The sequence below is a fragment of the Fundulus heteroclitus genome, chromosome 9, assembly GCF_011125445.2.
Source record: "Fundulus heteroclitus isolate FHET01 chromosome 9, MU-UCD_Fhet_4.1, whole genome shotgun sequence".
NCBI classification, from domain to species: domain Eukaryota; kingdom Metazoa; phylum Chordata; class Actinopteri; order Cyprinodontiformes; family Fundulidae; genus Fundulus; species Fundulus heteroclitus.
The window spans coordinates 17,301,898-17,323,292 of record NC_046369.1 but is presented as its reverse complement, the minus strand read 5'-3'; the positions used below and the strand labels follow the sequence as shown (position 1 = coordinate 17,323,292).

The window sequence follows — 21,395 nt, the reverse complement described above, 5'->3', positions numbered from 1 at the left end:
GTGAATGTATTATATTTCACTTATTGGAAAAGTGTTAGTTTTTACAGTTTGGTTTCACATTGGTATTCGACTGCAAGTCTGAAAGGGAAAAAAAAAAAACAAGTTGAAGACACAAACATTTAGAAAGAAATGGTTCCTTTTTTATTCAGCCAGTGTTATTGTATACTAGAATTACTAACATTTGCATTCTTGCTTGTTTTATCACGTTGCTGCAGTCATACATATAGTTTACAGCTAACCTCCCATGAGGTTTAGATGGCAGTAAAGATGGAATGATAATTTTTTGCAAGATCATCTTGTGCTTTTCCAATTTAGCAAAAGCAGGTATTTTTGGGGAAATTTAACGAAATCAACCCCCCCCCCCCCCCCCCCCCCCCCCCCCTCATTCTAACGGTCTTCCTTGTTCATAAAGATTATGCAGTTCAAATGTACCAGCAGCAACGTGACAGATAGTAACACACAGAATCTCATCAAAATGTGAAATAATAAAGTAAAAAGAAACTATTCAGACCCTATAGTAAGACACCACGTAAGTATACAAGGTAAGGTCAACAATAAGTTGTGAAAGATGGCAGATGCAGATTCTAAGAAATGTGTAAGTGAATTCGCTCATTTAAAACCTGCACTGATTGTGGTTTTTTTTTGTTTTGTTCCAAAAACACACTATTGACAAAAATATGGAAACATGTGCAGATAACAGAAGGAATGTAAATGACTTGTTGGTAGCAGTGATGGTTTGATGGGGGAAAGTAAGATACTCTACAGCCAATTCACAAGTATTCAAAAAAAATTTGTCAGAGTACTGGATTATCAGATAAGGTACGCAGATGATCATGGCAGACTAACCTGCAACTTTATGCTTGGCCTGGGTGCTACAGCTTGTCCATAAGCATAAAACTTTTTCTGTGTTCTTGGAAACACGTATTTCTTTGATGCTAAATCAGTCTAAATCAGGGCAAGCAACCTCAGAAGTCAAGCCCATACAAACACAGGCTGCTAAAACCTACTTTGGTGCTGGATCAAGTCTGGATCCGATAAGGTCAATCAAGCAATTAGGACATCGTCTTGCGATATCCTTTTTGTAGAGTGAAACTGCCCTGGCACATCTAGCCAACCGGCTTCGATGTATGGTATGTGTGAAATAGGGCTGAACAATAATTCGATAACAATATATATCGATCGATAAACATATATCGCTGATAGAAAAAAAGGGTAAACAAAAAGTTCAATAGAACAGTAATCCTTCCTTTTGCATTCTAGCCTATCATGTAGGTTAATACTATAGTCACTACATCCTCCCAACCAATCACAAACACAGGACCCAGGAACCAAGCCCCCCCCCCCCCCCCCCCCCCCCTCCTTCAAAGAGTTCAGAGAGCAAGCGTTCTTTTTCATTTTTTAAATATTTGCAGTTTTGGTAAAAAGCTGGTTGAATAAAGCGTTGAATTTGAATTCAGTGTTAATCTGTTCTTTATCTAGAAATAGGTCACTAAGCAACAACATAAAATGGCCAAGGCTGCACTTAAAATATGTTTTGAATTTCTTGATAATTATTGATATTGATCAATATGATTTCTATTTAATCAATATGCTTCGTTTTTTTTCTATATCGTCCAGCCCTAGTCTGAAATGCTTCGACAGGACAACATGATTTAAAAAAAAAGGCATCTCAGAAATCAGTCTGCTGTCTGTAAAAAGTTGTTTTGGACATTCGGCAATTGACTTAATATAATGTGTTTACTTTTGTTTGTCTTTTATTTGTTGAACATTGTGTTAACTGGAGATTCCTTCTCTACCTGCCATAGTTGGTCAAAGCACGGGGAGCCACATGGATAATTGCTGTTGTGAAACATGGTGAAAGAGTCACATGGATTAAATTAGGCCTCGGCTCGGGTTTTGCTCAGTGAATCATCATTTCAGCCTCAGCAAGCAGCAGCTGAAATACTGTTCTAAGTAAAATGTGTCTGTTTTTTTTTTTTTTTTTTTGCCTGTTTTGATGGAGTGTTACTGCCTGTTCAAATCATCCATCTGCATGATTCGGTGGTGAGAAATGTTTGAAATTCACGGAGCCGAAGTGCCAACTCAGTAACAGAACGTCTTTAAATGTTGCGTCTGACTAAATTTGTCCCTGAAAGGTGGCTAATAAATGCTTTAAAAAAAAAAAAAACAGAGATGCTGCCGCGGTTAATTGAACCATCTCAGTTAAAAAGTTTGACATTGTCTTGAATATGTCTGGACTAAATGGTTTACTGCAACGTTTAAGCTTCAATTATGAGAACTTGTCGCCGCACACCTGGCATTTATTTAGGCTCACTATGGCTCCAGCTTTCTTTTAAAAAAACAGACAGAAACAGTTACCCTTGAACCTTAGTCAGAGAGGATATTTGTTTCTAAAGAAGGCTATTCAGAAAAAACAGACATCGGCCGGAAGCAAACAGGAGGAACAAAATGTCTGTATTACTTAATGATAAAGTGATAACAGTCCAGAAAGTGGTTGAGAAGTTAGTCTCGTCGGTGCATTAGTGCTGCACAGAGGTCCACTGTATTTTTCACTTTTTCTTACACTCTCACCTGCCTTTTAAATTATGAGCCACTGGAGATGTCTGCTCAGAAGTACGGGCAGCAAACCTCGCTAGAATACTGAACATCAAAAAAGGAACTGTGATCTGTTCCAGTTCTACTCTGAATTAGGAAAGCACATAATTGAAATATAATTGCATCATGACGTTGTTTGGTATTAATCCAAATTTTCCTTACTCTTCACAGACCATTTTTAGAAGTCCTAATTATTTTAAGGGTTTTATTTAGTTTATTATATTTTAATTATGGTTTTATTTTTAATGCTGTGTTATTCTTGTTGGGCGAAATTGTGAAGTTCTTTGTTCAACTCTGGTAGTTTTTAAATATGCTACGTAATTAAAATTGACATTGACAATTGAGACGAGCTTCAGCAACTCCGTCACTAAAATTCATTCCAGGTGTGAGCATCCAGGGCAGGAAAAGTCCACGCAGCTGGATAAATATGACTCTGTTATGCAGTGTGTAAAAGGGAAGATATCATGCCAAATCCACTTTTTTAGTCCGTAAGTTAATTTTGTTGTGGACTTGGAGTCTCTAAGAGGGCAGACAAGTTTATTGTAGTCTGTGGAAGAGCTGTGTAGATATCTTTCTAATCTTTTTGGGTCATACTTTTCTAGCCATTCAGTTTTCACCTTTTTCTATTACATTTTTTTTAACAATTACGACACAGTATTTGCTGCAGAACTGGTAAACAAAGTCATGGACTTCTGGCTTACCAATTTTGCAAATCGGTCATTTTCATTTCTTGTAGTGAATTTGTAGTCCATGGTCAAGGAAGCAGAAGCTAGAAGTGGATAAGTTCAGTTGTTCATTACACCGCCCCTCAGCATACAACAAAAATGGCCGAATCGCGTAGAGTTGAACACTCTGTGACCTGGAGGGGGGCGGGGTGTGAAGTGCCTCCTTTAGATTTAAAGAGACAGCACCAAAACGAGTTGCTCTCAGATGCACATCAGAACAGGGAAAAACGAGGGAATGTGGGTGTAAATTAATGAGGAATTCAGACAAAAGAATTACATTTCCATTTTATACAGACCACAACTGATTGATTCTCAGCATGATAATGCCTTTAATAACAAAAGGAGCAGTACATATATTACCCTGATGAACATTGCATCCAAGCTGTAGTTTGCCACTGTGATATTATGCATGCTGATATTGTGATCACAATTGCAATTCAAAATGTTTTGTGGCTTGACTTGGAAGTTTGAACATTAGTTAGAATTTGGTAAAATTATCTGTAATTTGCCCTGAAGTTATAATTTTCTGAATTGGAAACTGCATATTTCCACAATCCAGCCTTGCTTTGTATAAAAGGTCAATATTGCTATTATACCAACTGCTCGGTTCCCCTTCTGATGGTTTGGCTCATTACATCAGTTGCACACACTGTACTACATAACATTAATAGGTAAGACGCCTAACAGATTTTGTTTCTGAAAGGAAAGGAGATGGGCATTTCTCAAAAGATGATTTTTTTTATTTACTTTATATTAAAATAGCATATGAGAAATTATTTATACCCTTCGAAATAATTTGAGTAATCTATTTAATTGGCATTGCGGCAATCAAACATTTCTTTCAATTGTTAATTAGTTTTTTGCAGGTTTCCACTGGTATACTGATGATATTTCTTCAAGCCTTTGCCGTTACCCCAACCTTTAGCTCCCTCCACAGATTCTGTGTGAGATTCAAGTTTGGACTCAAAAATGTCCAAAACTTCTTGAAGGCCAGAAAACATGTAAAAACAGATATTGTTTAAACTTTAATCTGCCAGGGAGAGAAATAATTTAGATTTTAACTGTATTTATTTATTTATTTATTTATTGACAGAAAAGATGTTTTTTAATGTAATGCAGACAAATATGTTATTGGCTGGTAATGCCATTTGTAGTTTGTTTTATCACTAAACTGAACCAGTTGCGAATCCCATTGGTTTTCTGACTTTTATCTTGTGAAATTGGACTTCTGTGGTGAAGTAAATATCAAGCACCTTGTATTCAACACTCTCTTTTTTTTAGAATAGATCAAAAAATAATGCTCAGGGGAGCTATTGTTGTCTGCATCTCTGTTTCCAACTTAACCTTTTTTTTCCATCTTTCTGCCTGTCCATTGTTCATTCTCTCGGGGGGGAAGTCAGCTAAATAGACGACGTTCGTCCTCTAGCTTCCTTCCTGACGGGCGCTTTCTTGGCATATGAAGTCGGGAGCTTTATTGTTGTGCCAAACCGATTTCCTTGGTGACTTTTCTACCAGTGCTGACAGTCCTGCATGGCATGTTGACAACAGCTTAAGAGGCGAACTTGATTGCCTTTTACTGCTCATTATTACAGTATCTGTCACAGAATATAATTGGATTTCTTTGGTTCACACCATTGTGGAATTCTTCACAAAATAAATGTATATTATTGACCAAAGTGGTGCAAGGTTTAACATACTAAACAATTTATTCACTCGTGTGTTTGCACATTGAGCTCCTACAGATGAAGAGGAAGAGGTATCAGGACCTTCAGACTTGGATGTTTAGGCTCCAGCTTTGTTAGACTCTAAAATGGTTTCATATTTTCTGACTATTTAGAGACAAACACTTGTTCATAACCCGGACTGTACACAAAACAGTGAAACTTTGTCCAATCTTCTCTTCATACCTTTTCCCCCCCTTACCGTATTTAGTTATTTATGTTGCCTGTGACCCAAAAAACAATTTAAAGGAAGCTGACAGGAATATTTCAATTCGTGAAATGTTTTTTTTTTTTTGAGAGGAGCCAACAGCAATGATGTGCAGGCGTACATCATGATGAAATATGGAAAGCGAGAGCGACTTTGTGTTGGTGTGGCACAGTGCAGTTTTTGCTTTGCATGCCTGGAAATAGTGTCTTCCCTGCAGACGCTTGTATTCCTCCAGCTGCCATGAAGGGCACATTTCAGGATGTTAATTCCTCTCCCTCTGTCTGAAAACATTATTTGGGTCAAATAATCACAATATGCACCTATAATATCAACAATTAGTCACAAATGTACATGTCTTATTGTTGTGTGTGTGTATAGGTAATTCTTTATTTCTCTTATTTCATTAAAGTGCGAAAATACGTGATCAGTGGAGTTGTTTGGGTTTATCAAATCGAAGAATATGTCAGACGAGGACATACTTTTCACGCTCTACTTCTTAGATTCATTTCATAACATTGCTATTACATTATGGTGATGCATCATGAAGAGTCCAGGGGCTACGTGTGCCGACAGGCTTCAAACATGTCGGAAGGTGATGAAATGAAGGGGACATTCCCTGTTGCCCTTTCACATCAGATAGCATGAAAATGTTGTGGAGGAAAGCTCCCCATGAGCCCATGTTGTGCTGTTTGGTGTTCGATTGCATTTCATCTAGTGAAGCAGGCCGGTCGCGATAGTCAATAAATCAATTAATCACGCGATGAATTTTAATCACATGATTAATTAAAATAAGCTCGATAATTTGTGCAGGCATGGTTGCTTATTTCCCTTTTGTCATCCCCTCTCCTCTCTCTGAGACGGGATGACAAAATGTTTCGGTACGGCGTGTCTGTGTCTGCTCGCCCCTCCCTTCTCCTTCCCTCGGTGTAGGAGAAGTTCGATCTTACCAGAGTTTCCCACAGAAAATGGGGTAATCCTGGCGTTAGTTATCTGGTGGGTTTCGGGAGGTGCCCGTGGAACAGAGATTTGTAAACGCGAGTTACGTTAAAAGGCGCAGCTCGAAGGAGAGCTGCAGCCCTTAACTGGGTACCGTAGTGCGCGTCAAGCTAATAACAGCTAGCGCATTAAGTTAGTTGACCAGGAGGTTTTCTTCCAGATGGGAACTTTACGGAGCGTTTTATGTTGCTCTCAAACATCGCGGCATTTAAAATAAACAAACAACGCTTAGTCTGGCGGGGGGGTGCTTGTGTCAGGTAGGCACGTGCTCAAAGTCAACATGAGAGCCTCGTGAGGGAGAGCCAGAGAAACGCGAGTTTGAAAAGAAATGAGATTGGTGTCAAAGCCAAACACGACTGCTGGAGGGTGGGAGTGTTTTGGATTTAAACCAAATGACGCCACCCGCTTCATATCTCAGCCAGTAGGTCGTGAGGATATACTTCCTTCATTATGCTGTTATCATATTAGTTAAAAGAGGTCTCTAAATGACAATAATATGATTTGTCACAATCATTTTTAGAAACATTTATCGTCCAGCAAAATTTGCTATCATGACCATGCTATCATGGCCAACTAGCGAGGCACTAATCAATGGCCAGTGATTGATCCAAACGAGGAAATGAACCAATTTTATCTTTGTTTTAAGTTCAGTAACAATAAATAAAGATTTAGGACATGGGATCTGATCCAAATCCAAAAGTGCTGCACAAAAGTGTTCCATCAGTAAGGGTGAATTGAATAAGTAGTTTTGTATTTCAAAGCATTACTGCTACGAGGGAACCAGCAATCCATGTGCTTCTTTCATGATCAGTGTTTGTTACATTTAATTGTTGAGTTAAAACTACGTTTCCACTAACCAGTTTATATTTTGGCTACCAAGTTAAAGGAAAAAAGATAATGGTTTGGGTTATAAAATAGGAGAGAAACTTGCTCCCATGCTCTTGTATTAGCGGTCACAACTTTCAGCTTGTTCACTGTAACTTTTTTTTTTTACAAACACCATCAGTATACCTAGAAACAACTCCTGTTCTCTTTATCTGCGTTGTGTAACTTGTTTTGTGAAATTTTGGCTTTTCTTTAATAAACTGTAACATTTTATTGAGAAAATTTTTAAAATGTATTGGAGTTGCAGCTTCATTCAGTGCGTTTCTACAACAGTAGAATACAAGTTAGTGTATTGTTCAAAATCCAAATTAAATACATAGAGGTTTGTTGTTGTAATGCGAAAAAGGCAGACGAGTTCAACGAGTATTAATATTTTTGCAAGGTACTTAAGCTGCACAGAGCTACAGCACAAGCTGATAACTGGAGAGTGAGATTAATAACATGCGAAACAGACACACTGTTTTTGTGAAGAGGATAAAACACAGTTTTGTCAGCAAACATAGTAGCCCTTTGCAAAAAAACACAGATTTGTGTTCAGTTAAATTAGTTTTTTTTTTTTCAAGCAATGTAACCAAATGTCTCTTTGTCAATTCAGGTGTTACCTGTTGGATGGGATCTCTAAAGGAGCCTGGCTGAACCGCTCAAGCATCATTTTCGCGGGGGACGACAAGTGGTCCGTGGACCCGCGCGTGTCCATAGTGTCCAGTGTCGGAGACAAACACGAGTACAGCCTTCAGATACAGAAAGTGGATGTTACCGATGACGGCCAATACACGTGTTCAATTCAGAGCGAGCGCAACCCGCGGCCGAAGCTCCTCAACCTCATCGTAAAAGGTACGACAGGGTAGCTGCTGCTGTGTCTTCTGCAAGCAAGCCTTTCTTTTCTAGGTCCTGCTTTGTCGGCTGCATGTCTTTAATTGCTATGTGTGTATGGTATTTTGAAGGATGTGCTCGTTTTTATCATTCCTGCCCTGTGTCCTTTTTTTTTTAATATTCGAACACCTCATGTGTTGCACAGAAGAGCAGCTGCTAAAGGAAAGCAAAAGCAAAACTGACATTGTGCCTTTAGGCTACACAATATAAAGTAGAGGCTTGTTGATTTAAAAGACTGGAGGCAGAATGTAGCTTTAATCAGGCCTCCCTGGGTTTTGTCACAGCACATACGTCAGAAAGTTGTGATTCATATGACTTCAAACCTGTATGTTTCACTATCATGGACATGCTATAAACAGTGTTACGACTGAGTTTGGATGTCGGTTCAGAACCGCTATAAGCTAGAATCCATGAAAATCAATCTTTTGCTTCGTCCTGTCTCTTTAATAGGTTGTTTTTTCCCCCCCTCTTATAGATTTCCTGACAATCTGTCAAAGGAAAACACTTTTTTAGGTCCCACTGTTTATTTCACAGCAAATGAAACACATTTTTTGTACCTCTGCTGTGTTTTTTTTTTTTTTTTTCACAGCACAGTTTGATGGCTCAAATTCAACGCTCTGCCGCTTGAGTTATACTTTATCTACTCAAGAGAAGCCAAGTTTAGAGAATTTCTCCAAGCAACACAACATTAGAATAACATTTCATTCATTCACGATGTAAGGGCCTGTTCTGCATCTTGTAGACGTGTCAGCGCCGTTCTCTGTGACGTAAACAGCTGTCCATCTGGTTCCTCTGTGACAACACATATACGTAGTTTGTTGTGAAATTGAGCTTAGCTGTGCGATTGTACTGTACCAACAGTATGTTTGGTGTAAATTTTTCTATTTGGTTCAATATTTGTCACATCATTGCAGTGGAAGCCTGTACACCATTGCATTCTTGCTTTTTTCTGTTGCTTCTATTCCTCAGCTCCACCTGCATTCTTCAGCCACAGTATTACAACGGCTGACAGCTGAAGTGAAAACCTTTCATTATCTCGTTTCGACAGAAATGTTCTCGCAGTTCTTGGCATCCACGTAGGTTATACAATGACTCTGAACTGACATGAGACCAAGCACAACTTCTCTCTGATGGCAGTAGCCTGCCTCAGCAGGTCAAATCACCCCGCCACACCATGGAAACAGATGGGTATTGGCTCAAACAACATGAAAAGGTTTCTGGCTGGAACAAGCCTAGATTCTTTCAGACCACACCTTACAACCCAAATAACCTATTTGAAAATATATTCCTTGGATGTCAAAGTACATTTTGTTTCTGATCTGTGCATGTACCATGAATGTTCAGTTAGTGCTTTGCTTAAAAGTGCTTGAATTGTCTTGTTTGCAAAGTTCCTATGTAATCCGAATTAGGTCTGGTGAAGTTTGCAATTCAGGGTCCAGGTTTGAAAAATATAATAAGAAAAAAAAACCCAACAACATTTATATGTCCAGACTAGTTTCCATCTGTCCGTCCGTCCAACCAACAGTCCAGGAAACTGTGCAAACTTTAAAAGCACTGACAAATCTGAAAATTTTAGTCTTGAAAGATATGAAATTTTAATACACTCCTGCTGGAGAAGCATTGCAGTATTTTGTTTATGCTGGCAGCAACTTATTTAAGCATAGCTGATGCAATAAGTAGATTTTTCTTTTCTTGAGCAACTTTTTTTCAGTTGCTTGTGTAAGGAGGGAGAATACAATGACATTGTCAGAAATCTCCGGGTTCAATCTGTGAAAGATTCGTTCAGGTAGCATGAAAAAATAATAAAGGCACACAAGTCATTGTCAGAGTTCAAACCAGAACCCATTGAAACCATTTATAATAGATGTGATGAATCGGCCAGTCTCAATCCTTACATGTGGAGATTTTGGTAAAGAGTTTCTGGAATTCAAAGGAACAAGTCTGCATTCAAATGTGTGCTGCGTTCAAACAAAACGTGGTCCTAGAAAGTTTAATGTATTTGTTTCTGTCGTTGTGGGCTGCTGGCGCCCCTTTGCCTGTAAAACAAAAGCAGAACTCTAATTGCACCCGTTGGCTCTTTAGAGTGCCACTTTGACTTTGCAGTTATAGTAGCCTTTGTTGATAAATCAGACCAAAAGCGGGAGAGCGAGTGTGTGCCAGAGCCAATAGCGTTTAACCTGCCACTTCATGGTCCTAACAGGGACTTGATTGGTGGTCCCTCTGGGCTCGGGGCCAGGGCTTTCAGTCCAACAAATACCCTTAGGCTAGATGGAGCAAACTTTGGTACAAAGCAGTGTCAAGGTGAAAGGTGGCATTGACTGGTATGTTGAAACAGTGAGGCAGGATGCATAAGAAGCTCCAGCTGCTCATCAAATTGATTTGAAATTTTGCTTCGGGGCAGTATGAAACACAAACTAGCAATAACTGGTAACGTTATGTATAGTATTCGTGTACTGTTCTAGGTCAAACATTTAGACATTTAATCTAGAAAGAATGGGATTTTTTTTACATTTGTAGGAACCCTGATAGATGTACACCTTTCATTTATATCCAGTTATTGTGAAAATTATATTAACTTACTCCATCTGTGGCTAAAGACGCCCAACAAGTAGTCCTATTGACTATCCCAGCTTTTCACAACACATTTAACTTTCAGTTCAATTTATTCAGTTCAGTTTTTTTTTATAAAGCGCCAATTCACAACGCATGTCATCTCAAGGCACTTTACAAAGTCAAATTCAATCATATCTTCATTCTAAAGTTCAATAAAAGAGCGTATTTTCCTGTCAGAAAAGTCTTCACCTACAGAGATGTTTTGTTCTTAGATTTTTCAATGACAATTTTTTTGATCAATATTTGGAACAAGTGCCAGATTAGCCTTTTTAGCATTAGCAGCAATCAAGCCAACCATCTACACATGGTTGAAATCTGCAGTTCAGTAGGTACGTCAGTCCTGAAGTCATGGTTCGTTATGTTTTTGGATGGCCTTAATCAAAAGAAACAAACGTTTTTTTTTGGGTTTTTTTTTGCTTCATTCAGCAGTGAACAAAGAATTATCACTTTATCTGAATGAAGTAATAAATTACTGAATGTTTCCTGATGGCAGACTTTAGTGTAAATTTGGAGGCATCCCTGCTTAGTTTTATTTTGCTGCTGCTTTTAATGTGTGACTGAATGCGAAGTTCCACTCTTTAGTTTCACACATAAACATTCTACATGCGTTCAGGATTAAAACAACGCTTCGCTCATTTGGTTCTAGTGCTAGCCAAACCTTTTTTTTTTTTTTGGTCAGAATACATGTACCATTACATCCTTATTAGAGAAAGAGAAGTACTTGGTGGAATTGTTCAACATTGCAATTGTGAACACCTATTTGGTTCATACGAATGTATTCCAACATTCTTCTTGAATTCTTGTGTTTCTTGTGATTTTTGCGTCATAATTTCTCTGACAGTCAAACCCTGTCAGCATCGAAGGTCGACATGGTCTCTGGCAACTTTTGTCAGCTTCAGTTTGGGTGTTTCAAAAAGGAGCGGTGCTGTGCTGTTTGCTGTTTGTCTGCCTCATTGGCGACAAAGATGCCTCCAAGCAACTCTTGCCTTTTTGTATTTACAACTAGAGAAGATTGCAAAGAGTCCAGACGTATTTGCTGAGTTACGGTAATTTTGAATTTCCTTCCACTGTAAGGTACAGAAGGGGCTTAGTGTGTATCTGCAGCATTGCTATGCAAAATTGCATGCCATGACCTGATAATGGCTGTTCATGGGCGCAGTGGTGGTGCGCGCGACCCATGTAAGGAGGGCTCAGTCCTTGACACCACCGTTCCTGTTAGCCTACTGTCAAATAAAAGTCACAAGTGCCAAAAATGATTTATTGTAGTATTGGGGATGTAAATATTATATGGATTATTTTGACAATCAACAACACATCACAACAATCATTTCTCTATTTTTTTTAAATTGTATGTCATCTGTATTTTCATCATTTAATTTCATGAGCTTACCCTTTAATATCTAAAGTTATTTTCGGAGATCTACCCTAAGACTGCTGCTCCAAGCTATCGTGTTGCAGCTCTCACAACCTCTGATCTCCTTTTTAACACACACTGCTGATGTATAGTCCAGCTTGCTTTTGGCTCTGCTGCATTCAGACTTTACAGGTGCTCCGTGCCTCCAAATGTTGTTGTGATAAAACCTGATTAAGCTGTTTGGCAGGCAGTAATGGTCACTGCAGGACCCTCATGTTTTTGGAAGTGTTGGCTTTCTGAAGAACGCTCTGTAATTTGAATCCTACCAGGGGTGTTTCAGGTCATGTCAGCTCCTCACCGCTGCCCATATGGTCCCAATCAAAGTGAAACTGATGTGCCAGCTGTCAGCTGTATATTATGTTTTGCAGTGGCGGCGCTCCTGATTGGTGTGACCCAGCGACTAGGACCTGGCACAAGGTTCGCCCTGCGAAAACCAATTGTTGTTCTCTAAGGGTAATTTTAGCTTGTGATGTTTGGGAGTTATTTTTCCCCGCTGGATAAGTCTTAAAAATATTGCATTATGTCGCTTTCAACTTTTGAGCCTTATCAACTGAAAAGACATTCAAATTCTGTGCACAAAGGACAACATTGGAGCTGACTATTAAATTATATTAATTTATAAGTATAAATGATAAAAACCTACATGTTCTAGTACGCTTTACACTTTGCTTGGCTGGTATTATGACAGGGTGTCTACAAGCATCTAGGCATGGGCTGGTATGTGATTCTCCTGGTGTGATATGTTTAAGTGAAAATATCACAATTTAAATATTTAGAATCCGTACAAAATTATACATTTGTTTTTTTAATTTAAGACAAAAGACCACAGCATAATGTAATTGCTGCTATAATAGGCTAACATATTCATTACTACAGTTACAGTAATGGTTTGATAACATTTATGTATTTTGATTTTATTAACTATATTTAAAAATATAAAAATAACTTACAGCTGAATTAATGTTATGTTTTTAGTTTGAAGGGGGAGATATCATGCTTTTAAGTTCTCTTGGCCTCCTCCAGGTCGCAGAGCGTTCCACTCAACACCATTTGGTCATTTTTGTCATGTAATTGTGTAATGAATTTCGTTGGGTTAAGACGCCCAACATTTTTACTTTTGCACCCTTGAGCCTGGCCTATAAAACTGCTGCAGGAAATAAAAATGGCGGATTTGTGAAATTGGTTGGCCGGAAGTCCAGAACCTTGTTTAGCAGCAGTGCAGCAAATACTGTGATGTCATTGATCAATAAATGTAATAGAAAAGAGAGAAAACGGAAGAGATTGAGAAATATGACCCAAACACATTATACAGATATCTATACAACTCCTGGACAGAATAAATTCAAACCACATGCATTCATAGAACATAGTACACAGCACAATGCATTTAAGAGCTACAAAAGTGGATTTTGTATGATTGTCTCTTTCAAGTGGTTATTGGAAAGAATAAAACTTGCATTTTCCTATTTATAGGGTAACAACAACTATACAAGCTAATACTGTTAGTTATGGTGCATTATCTTTGTTATCAATTGTCAGATTTTCCTATATTCACAATCACAAAAAGCACAAGAACAGCCGATAAAGTGAGGAATGTGGCTGGGAAGGTCATGCATCACCAAGGAGCCCCACGTTTGATGTCCAGCATGGCTGCTGTCCATGATATAATGAAAGTTTTAGCTAGAAAATATTTTATCAAAGCTTATGTTCATTTGTTCCCCGTTTAAGCAATGACAAACATAATACTGTGAAATTTTTATGTGTACATAAACAAAGAATGAAAAGAAATTTTATCAACTCTATCATCTCAACAAATAACAAATCCCAATAGTTTTTGCTCGTGTGTTACTTCATAGTTCTGAACTCCAACTTTAGAGACACCAGTGCATCATTAGTTGGGCTTTCTGCAAGAGTAACCAGCCTAGGTAAACATGTTTCTTGAAGCTTGCCAACTGTAGTTTTAAACAGTGGTATCCTAAGTGATGAATGGTGCTCGTTTGCTTAGTTTTATGGCATATATGTTTGTTTTTGTGCCTGGAAATATTTCCAAACGGTCAATGTTTTTTTTTTTTTTTTTTTTTTTTTTTAAACAAGAGGAAAGTGTTTCAGCCAGCTGACTAGCAGTCCACAAGTGAAGAGAGGAACACCTGTTCACTTTATGCCATTTTCAATCTCAGAAAACTCCAGTCCTTCTGGTATTTCTCTGGCATCTCATTAAAATGATTTTTAGACCATAGGATTGTCTGATGGAAATTTAAAGTCCTTGTTACACATTGATACCAAAAACCGTGTATTACTTCATGTGTATCCTTTGTTTGCTCTGTACTTCTAAAATCTTAAATTCAGCTCAAACTCAAAAATACTTTATATATCCTAAAGGGAAATTAAATATGTAAAAATAAAATGTCCTAAAAATACACATGATAACACAACCTATGAAGAAATTCTAAAGAGAGAGCTATTGTGGTCTAATTTGACAAATGTATAGAGGTGTCAAACGTTTTATACTGGTGAACTCTTTTTGGTCTTTTTTATTATATTGTTATTTTCTTATTTTTAAGCTGGATTGTGTTATTGTGTTTTGGTAAGGTTCTGCTTCTAAGTCGTCGGGTATAAAAGATACCGGTCGTTAAGCCTGAGCTGTGTATTGGAGTGTAATCTGCAAGCAGGAAGCATGTGAAATACAGATGGCACACTCCAAGTGATAGATGCCAGTAGTCGGGTTTCTGACAGCAGTTGAGGTAGTAAAAAAAATTTGCTTCATTTCACTTTCAGTCGCTCCCATTCTTAAATGTAGCCCTTCCCCCTATTTGTGCGCTTATGGCATCCCCATAGGATCCCACTTAAAGGTACCGTTGCTTATTTGGTTTTGTCAAAAATCCGGTCGTGTTTGTGAAACATTACCTGTCACTGTGTGGCACTTGTGTACACATGCTTAAGCCCACTCGTGGAGAACACAAGGATTACTTTACAGATGAGATGTAACAGGGGGAGCAGCTCTGTCATGTTGCAGAGGCTTCTGGGAGCGTCCTCTTTTTTTTTTTTTTATCTGTTGAAATGAAAGAGAAAAAAAAAATTGCAAAGAAAAACGAGCTGGCACTTTAATCTGGGCTTTTCAGTCCAAGCGTATACCGTCTATTAATACAACGATACGACAAATGTTACAGCTGATGTAGAAGGATTTCACGGCGTTTAATTTTTTGGCACTTTTTGCTTTGCAAGACTGTGTACCGTGAGGAGCATCTTGGAAGATGGGAACAAGACAGGATTACTGTATACGTAAAGAAAACGCCGGGCCCTCAACCGTTTACAAACGGGTGGTCGGATCTTTGACTCCCTGATCCACGGAGTGATTACGCTGATCTGAAAGGCATATCTTGCTTTGCTGTTAAAGATTAGTCAACACATAAAGACTTTTTTTTTTTTTTTTGAGATTTTTCACAGCTCTAGTGGCTCGCTTTTTATTACAGCAGGCTGACAGGAAGGGGGTGAGACATGCGGCGAAGGACCGCGGGTCGTAGTCAAACCCGGGTCGACCGTATCGGGACTAAGGCCTCCATACATGGGTCACGCTAACCGCTACGCCACCAGTGCGCCCATAAAGACTGTTTTAACTTGTCTAGCAACACTGAAGGCATCGGATCATCAAAATATAAAGAGGGTGCTATGGCTGAAAAGCATTGATTTATTTTGCACTGAGAAGAAAAAAAGGCAAATAAAATAGGATTCAACAGTAGTAATGACAGGGATCAATAAAACAAATATTAAAACTCACATGGAATCTCAAAAAAAAATAAAAAAAAAATCCAGATAAATAAATTATAATCCGAGCTAAAAGGGTCCAGGCTGAAGCTTGGGTTTATATATTTGAAATCTTATATTAACAAGTGCTGTTTAAAAAGACATAAACCTTTTTGTTCTCTCTGACTTTCTGACATATCGGACTATATCTGCCTGTTTCAGGTCAGCAAGGATTACTACATAGATTTCTCTTTGCTAGAATAATAAGATATTTCTTTATTAGTTTCCTTTAAATCTTTCCCAAACATTTCCTTCTCCACACCTGTACATATTGCTTTAAAAAAAAAGATACTCGGATCTTACTAATATAATAGCTTTTTTTCAGTTTATGATCAAAACCATTATCTCCTCTAATGGAAACTCAGTGCTGCCTCCTATAAGTCCTTACTGAACGTTTTGTACAGCAACTCTCTTTTGAGGTCATAATCTCTTTTTTTCATTTAAGATTTGAAAATTTACTGATAGAAAATAATGTTTTCCTTGATACACGATTTGAGGTCTAAAGTGTACAAATTGTAGCACTCTAATGAATATAATTAGTATAAAAAAAAACAACATCGGGACTTGCATTAAACCCCGAAAAACCCCAAACAAATCTACATGCCAACAGTAGGTTAACATGCCACTGTTGTTAAACACTATTGTTTAACATAATCTCTATTCTAACTTTTTAAATGAGGAAGTACACATCCTTGCAACTTTATTTTATATTTTTTTATTGGAGCTGTTATTTTACTATATAATTTCTATGATTGCATGATTTTTTTTTTTCAGGAACTGATATCCACTCATGAATCGATCATTCGTGCAAATATGTATTTAGTGTTTTGATTCATTAATTGTCAAATTTCTAAAGTCATTGATAATAATAACGACTTGAAACTACTAAAAAGTTCCTAACTTTAGAAAATCTAAATGTTGTTTTTTTATATAAAACTCATTCTCCATGTGTTGAATCTTTTATTTCGTCCTCTCACCTTGTGTAACCAGGAACTTTAAATGGGAAAATGAGCTTTACATGGAGATATGAGGGAGTGTTTTTCCCCCTGTAATCACATCCCATGGGGTTCCTCGGTTCCAGCAGTCTTACACAACAGGAATCCCTCATTAGCATCACCCTTTCCAACACCTGAATTACCTGCCGCTGAATTAGAAGGAATGACTGTTGCCTCTCTGGCGTGTCTAAGAATAATTTTGTCTCAGTGTGACATTTATCCCCTCTGAGACCTGATGTCACCGCACCAGATTCCTGTGAATAGACGTTTGAAATTGCACCGGCATTACAGCTTAGTCAAACATGGCCCATGTGCGGTAATTTTACCTTTGCAGCATCGCACTAATACTTTGTTGGTTCAGATGCTCTTCACAGCTCTGAAGTTCGGAGATGGCTGTGCACACATTACTCTCTTACATAATCTTCTCCAAAAGCATAAAGCTGTTGTTTGCTGAAGTACCAAAAAGGTCCAGGCTGTCCTTGATGTTTTTTTTTTTTGGGTTTTATTGACGTTTTTTAAATACATGTCTGATCAAGATTATCCAAACGGTTCCTGCACTCTTAATAAACACTTATCTGACCCATAAGAAAGCTCATGTTTTTTTTTCTTTCCCCCCGTCACATTGTACAGCTGGTCTTGATCTGTATATCCTCATCGCTGCTTTTACTGACCTATTTACAGCCTATCCCCGGCTTTATCTGATGCAGGAGACAGCGGAATGAGAGATTGGTATCAGGCCCAAGCAGTCTTTCCATACATCACATGACTGTCTTCCCTCTCAGCTTCTATTCTTTTCCCCCCTCCAGCTTAATTAAGATTGAAAATGTGATAACGCATTAAATATGCACAACACTTCTCATCTAAGAATATCTTGTCCCGAGGAGAAACGGGGGGAAAGAGGCATTCTTCCCCTTTTCCACCAGTAACTGCTTGCTTGGGCGTTGTTAATTCATTTCAAGCGTTTATCACATCTCCAAACTGCAAACAGCACGGAATTGAGTTAGGATTATACCGAGTGATTTATCTCACTTATAAAGTGTTCTGTTTTTTTTTTTTGATCGCAAATATTGTGACTTTACTATTTCTAGCAAACCATGCCCTGATGATGCTGATGATGGTGTAAAACCGAGAGGCTCATCAGTGGTGTCGTGTATCTGTAGATGCAAGGGTTTTAAAGGGGAACTTGCGTTCCACAGCGGCATTTGTGACACCGTAAACTTACTGGACTGCCTTTTACTGCTGAGTTTTAGGTTCGCCTAGCTCCAGCATCACCTCTCTGAAACTGTAACATCCTTAATGTGATCTCCAGCTAAGCTACTGGCCTGAGCACACCTTAAACACACCTTTGATACTGCCATTGGTGCCACTGCTATGGAAGTTACATAAATGCATAATGTCCATAATATAATCTTGCGCGTCATCATGCAGAGGCTCTGTCTGCGTTGATGTAGATTCTGTTACTTCAGTACGTCTAGCTGCTTACAGGTCGATCTTAGTAAATGAGACATTTGCTAAGATGACATCATTTAAACATAAATATTAGCACATAAATTAAATTACAAATTTGAAGAAGAGTTGTATTCTACAGAACATTTTAAGCTTTGAATATATTTCACTGATTATGTCTTACAGCTAAACATAGCAGCCTAACTTTTTTTTCTCTGAAGATTAGAACACCATATGGGACAAATGAAAAGGGTTTTTAATAGAAAAATGTCTTCCACGCTGGACCTCAAACAACATGGATCCTGTTCCTCTCTGCTCTTCCTACAGGTGTGTAGGGGGTGGGGTGGGGGGGGGGGGGGGGTTGGAGTTCCCCACATCATCTTAATAAGCCCACCATCTGGTCACCATCTCATTTTACTTGGACTTCCCAGGACTTCCCATTTCATAATTCTCAGCCAGTCCTTGGTGGATTACCTGGTATGTTTTGGAGTCCAGTATTTCATTTTTACCGACGGTCCACCAGAACACTGCAGTCTGTTTCTGGAACGCTGTATTTGGTTTTTACAAAACATGTCCTCTGTCCTATTGTCCAAATAATCACCTTTTACGCTCGTCTTTCCCATTATTCCACTGTTCCTGATCTTTGCCTCTGGCAAACCTTTAGTCTTTTGATCTATGAAAAAAGTAAAAAAAAAACTAACGACAAAGGTTTCCTCTTTGCACACTTCCCATTATAACTAAAGCTGTGCACTCTCTTTCTAATTGTAAATGCTAGTATTTTTCTATCAGCAGTCTCAGCCTGTCCTGTAATGAAGTTTTTTACGTTTTGGAGACTTCTTTCAACATCTTGTGTGCTATTTTCCCTGTGAACCTGCCTATACAGCCAGACTTAAGCATGTTGTAAGTCAAAATAGTTTTCAGATCTTTTTTATTCCCTAAGCAGACTCATAAGCTGCCACAATCGTCTGGAGCCCTGAGACGACTCTTTTGATCTCAGCATGGTGTTTACCCTTACTTAAGTAATCAGGAGCACACCAAACTAAAAGGCTTAAAGTGGCGTCATCACATGCTCCTGATGTGATAAGGAATAAATGTGGAGTCTTGATTCATTGGTCATGCGAAATCTCGTTTTTTATTCCGTTTTACAAATATTATTAAAATGATATTTGGTTCTAGTTTAATAGTTTATTTACATTAGTTGAATTTTTGGGCTTTGTTAAAACAAATTTTAAATACCCATACGTCCAAATATGTTCGAAAAACACACATGCTGTGTGTGGCAAGATAAGAAATAGTGTAGCAACAGCTGTAACATAACAAAGTTTAAAAAAAAACTGCGTGGTGCTGGTCTGTATGAAATAAGAATGCTTTAGATGTTAATATGGATCAGAGCAAATCCACAGTGAAACTTTATCGCCCACGTCCTAAGACTGTGTCAGTTTGGATAGAGGATTTTTGTGGGGAAAAAAGAGAAATGGAGAGTTAAATCCCCCCTCGTAGCATCTATCTTTAGAAGCGAGACAAGTATTGCGTTTGATTACAGAAAACAGAACCAGTCACATAGCAGGTAATTTTTTATTAAAAATATGTTATAAATCTGTGTTTTGGTCTACAAATATGTCCTCAGGTAATCATAAAACAAACACTCACCTATATAATAAATGCAGTACATTACTTAAATGCTGTTCTGGGCACCTCCTTATTCCTATATAAGAATTAAAAAAAATGTAATTGAGAGTGCTGCCTTTACTGCAAATGTACCTGTACTCTGTTTTACATTCAGGTGACAGAATCAATGTTTTATGATGAAAAACAATCTGCTGATATACACTCATGACAATAGGAAAATAATAAGCCTGAAGAATTGGCTGACTGATTAATCAATCACATACTCTATCACTTTCAACAATAATCGGGGGGGGGGGGGGGGGGGGGGGGGGTCCTACCACATTGCTGGCAACTATCTATCTCTAAAGCAACGCACTGAATTGATCAACTGAAGAAAGACCTTCAGAATGTCATTTCCCTCTCATTTACAGCCGCAAGTTTCTCTTGTGGATTAGTGGCGTCAATAATATGAAGTTAATGCATAATTGGAATTTAGCTCTGCCTTGTACCTCGCACAACCTAAAATCGATTCCACACTGTGAACATATTGGGTGAACAGATTTCCATTTAAATTTGCCGTCAAGTCACTTCAGAAGCTTAATGTTAAGTTCTCCATATTTCATTTAAAGTAAAACTTATCTTGACGTTTCGTCAATGGTCCATGTAGCTGAGATTAAACTGGATGCTGCTGTTCCTTTAATAGTTGTCCAAAGCAGTCTGGGAAACGTTGTAAATTGGAACAGATGGGAAATAAATCATCCTTAATTTGGGCGACCGCAGCTCAACGGGAAGGGTGGAGGAGTGTGGAGTAGTTGTTTTGCAATCAGAAGGTTGTGGGTTTGATTCCAGCTTTATGTTGATTTGCCCACGGGCAAACCCATCTAACCCTGAGTTGTGTATCGGTGTATGATTCGGTGAATGTGGCTCTGGTGTCAAGCCTTTAGCCGTGATTGGTATGAGTAGAAAAGGGCTACGTAAATTCACAGTTTAATAAGCAACAGCTTGCTGGTAGCGATTGTTTTCCTCATTGACTGACCTTTACTTCAAGTGGTTAATAATTAGATTGATTCCAGAAATTGTACAGCCTTGTTACTTTTGTAACACAAAGAAAGAAGATATAGTTGCTGATTAAGTGTGTCTTTATTTAGCATCAGGGTAAAAAAAAAAAAACAAACCCTCTTGTGTGATAAGATTGTCAGTTGAATAATTAGCATTTAAACAATGTGTTGTGCCACGGGTATTAGAGTGGAAAACTGTAGAGAGGATGTGAGAGTGTCTACAGAATCAGATTCACTCTTATGCCCCGTGACATTTAGTTAGCCACTAATCATTATCATTTGTGTGTGTGTGTATGTGGGAATCCTAATCTTTGTCTCCCGATTTTTTTATCCATCTGATGTGTTTGTACATGATTCCAGCACTGGATGTGTGCATTTCCGTTGAAATGTGCTCATGGCTGAGGATGTGTTTGTGCACTCCAACGTGTCCTCATCACGGAAATAGCTGATATTAGCT

At 38.3% G+C, this 21,395-nt stretch overlaps 1 protein-coding gene across 1 annotated transcript in view; it reads left to right on the top strand.

Annotated features, from left to right (window-relative positions):
* The window catches only part of LOC105928627 (neuronal growth regulator 1), a 252,113-nt gene that overhangs the window by 97,821 nt on the left and 132,897 nt on the right, over positions 1-21,395 (top strand). Inside the window, exons 3-4 of the mRNA XM_036141664.1 lie at positions 5,342-5,420; positions 7,726-7,964. Of these exons, the coding sequence (XP_035997557.1) occupies positions 5,342-5,420; positions 7,726-7,964 (318 nt within the window). The remainder of the gene's footprint in view (positions 1-5,341; positions 5,421-7,725; positions 7,965-21,395) is intronic.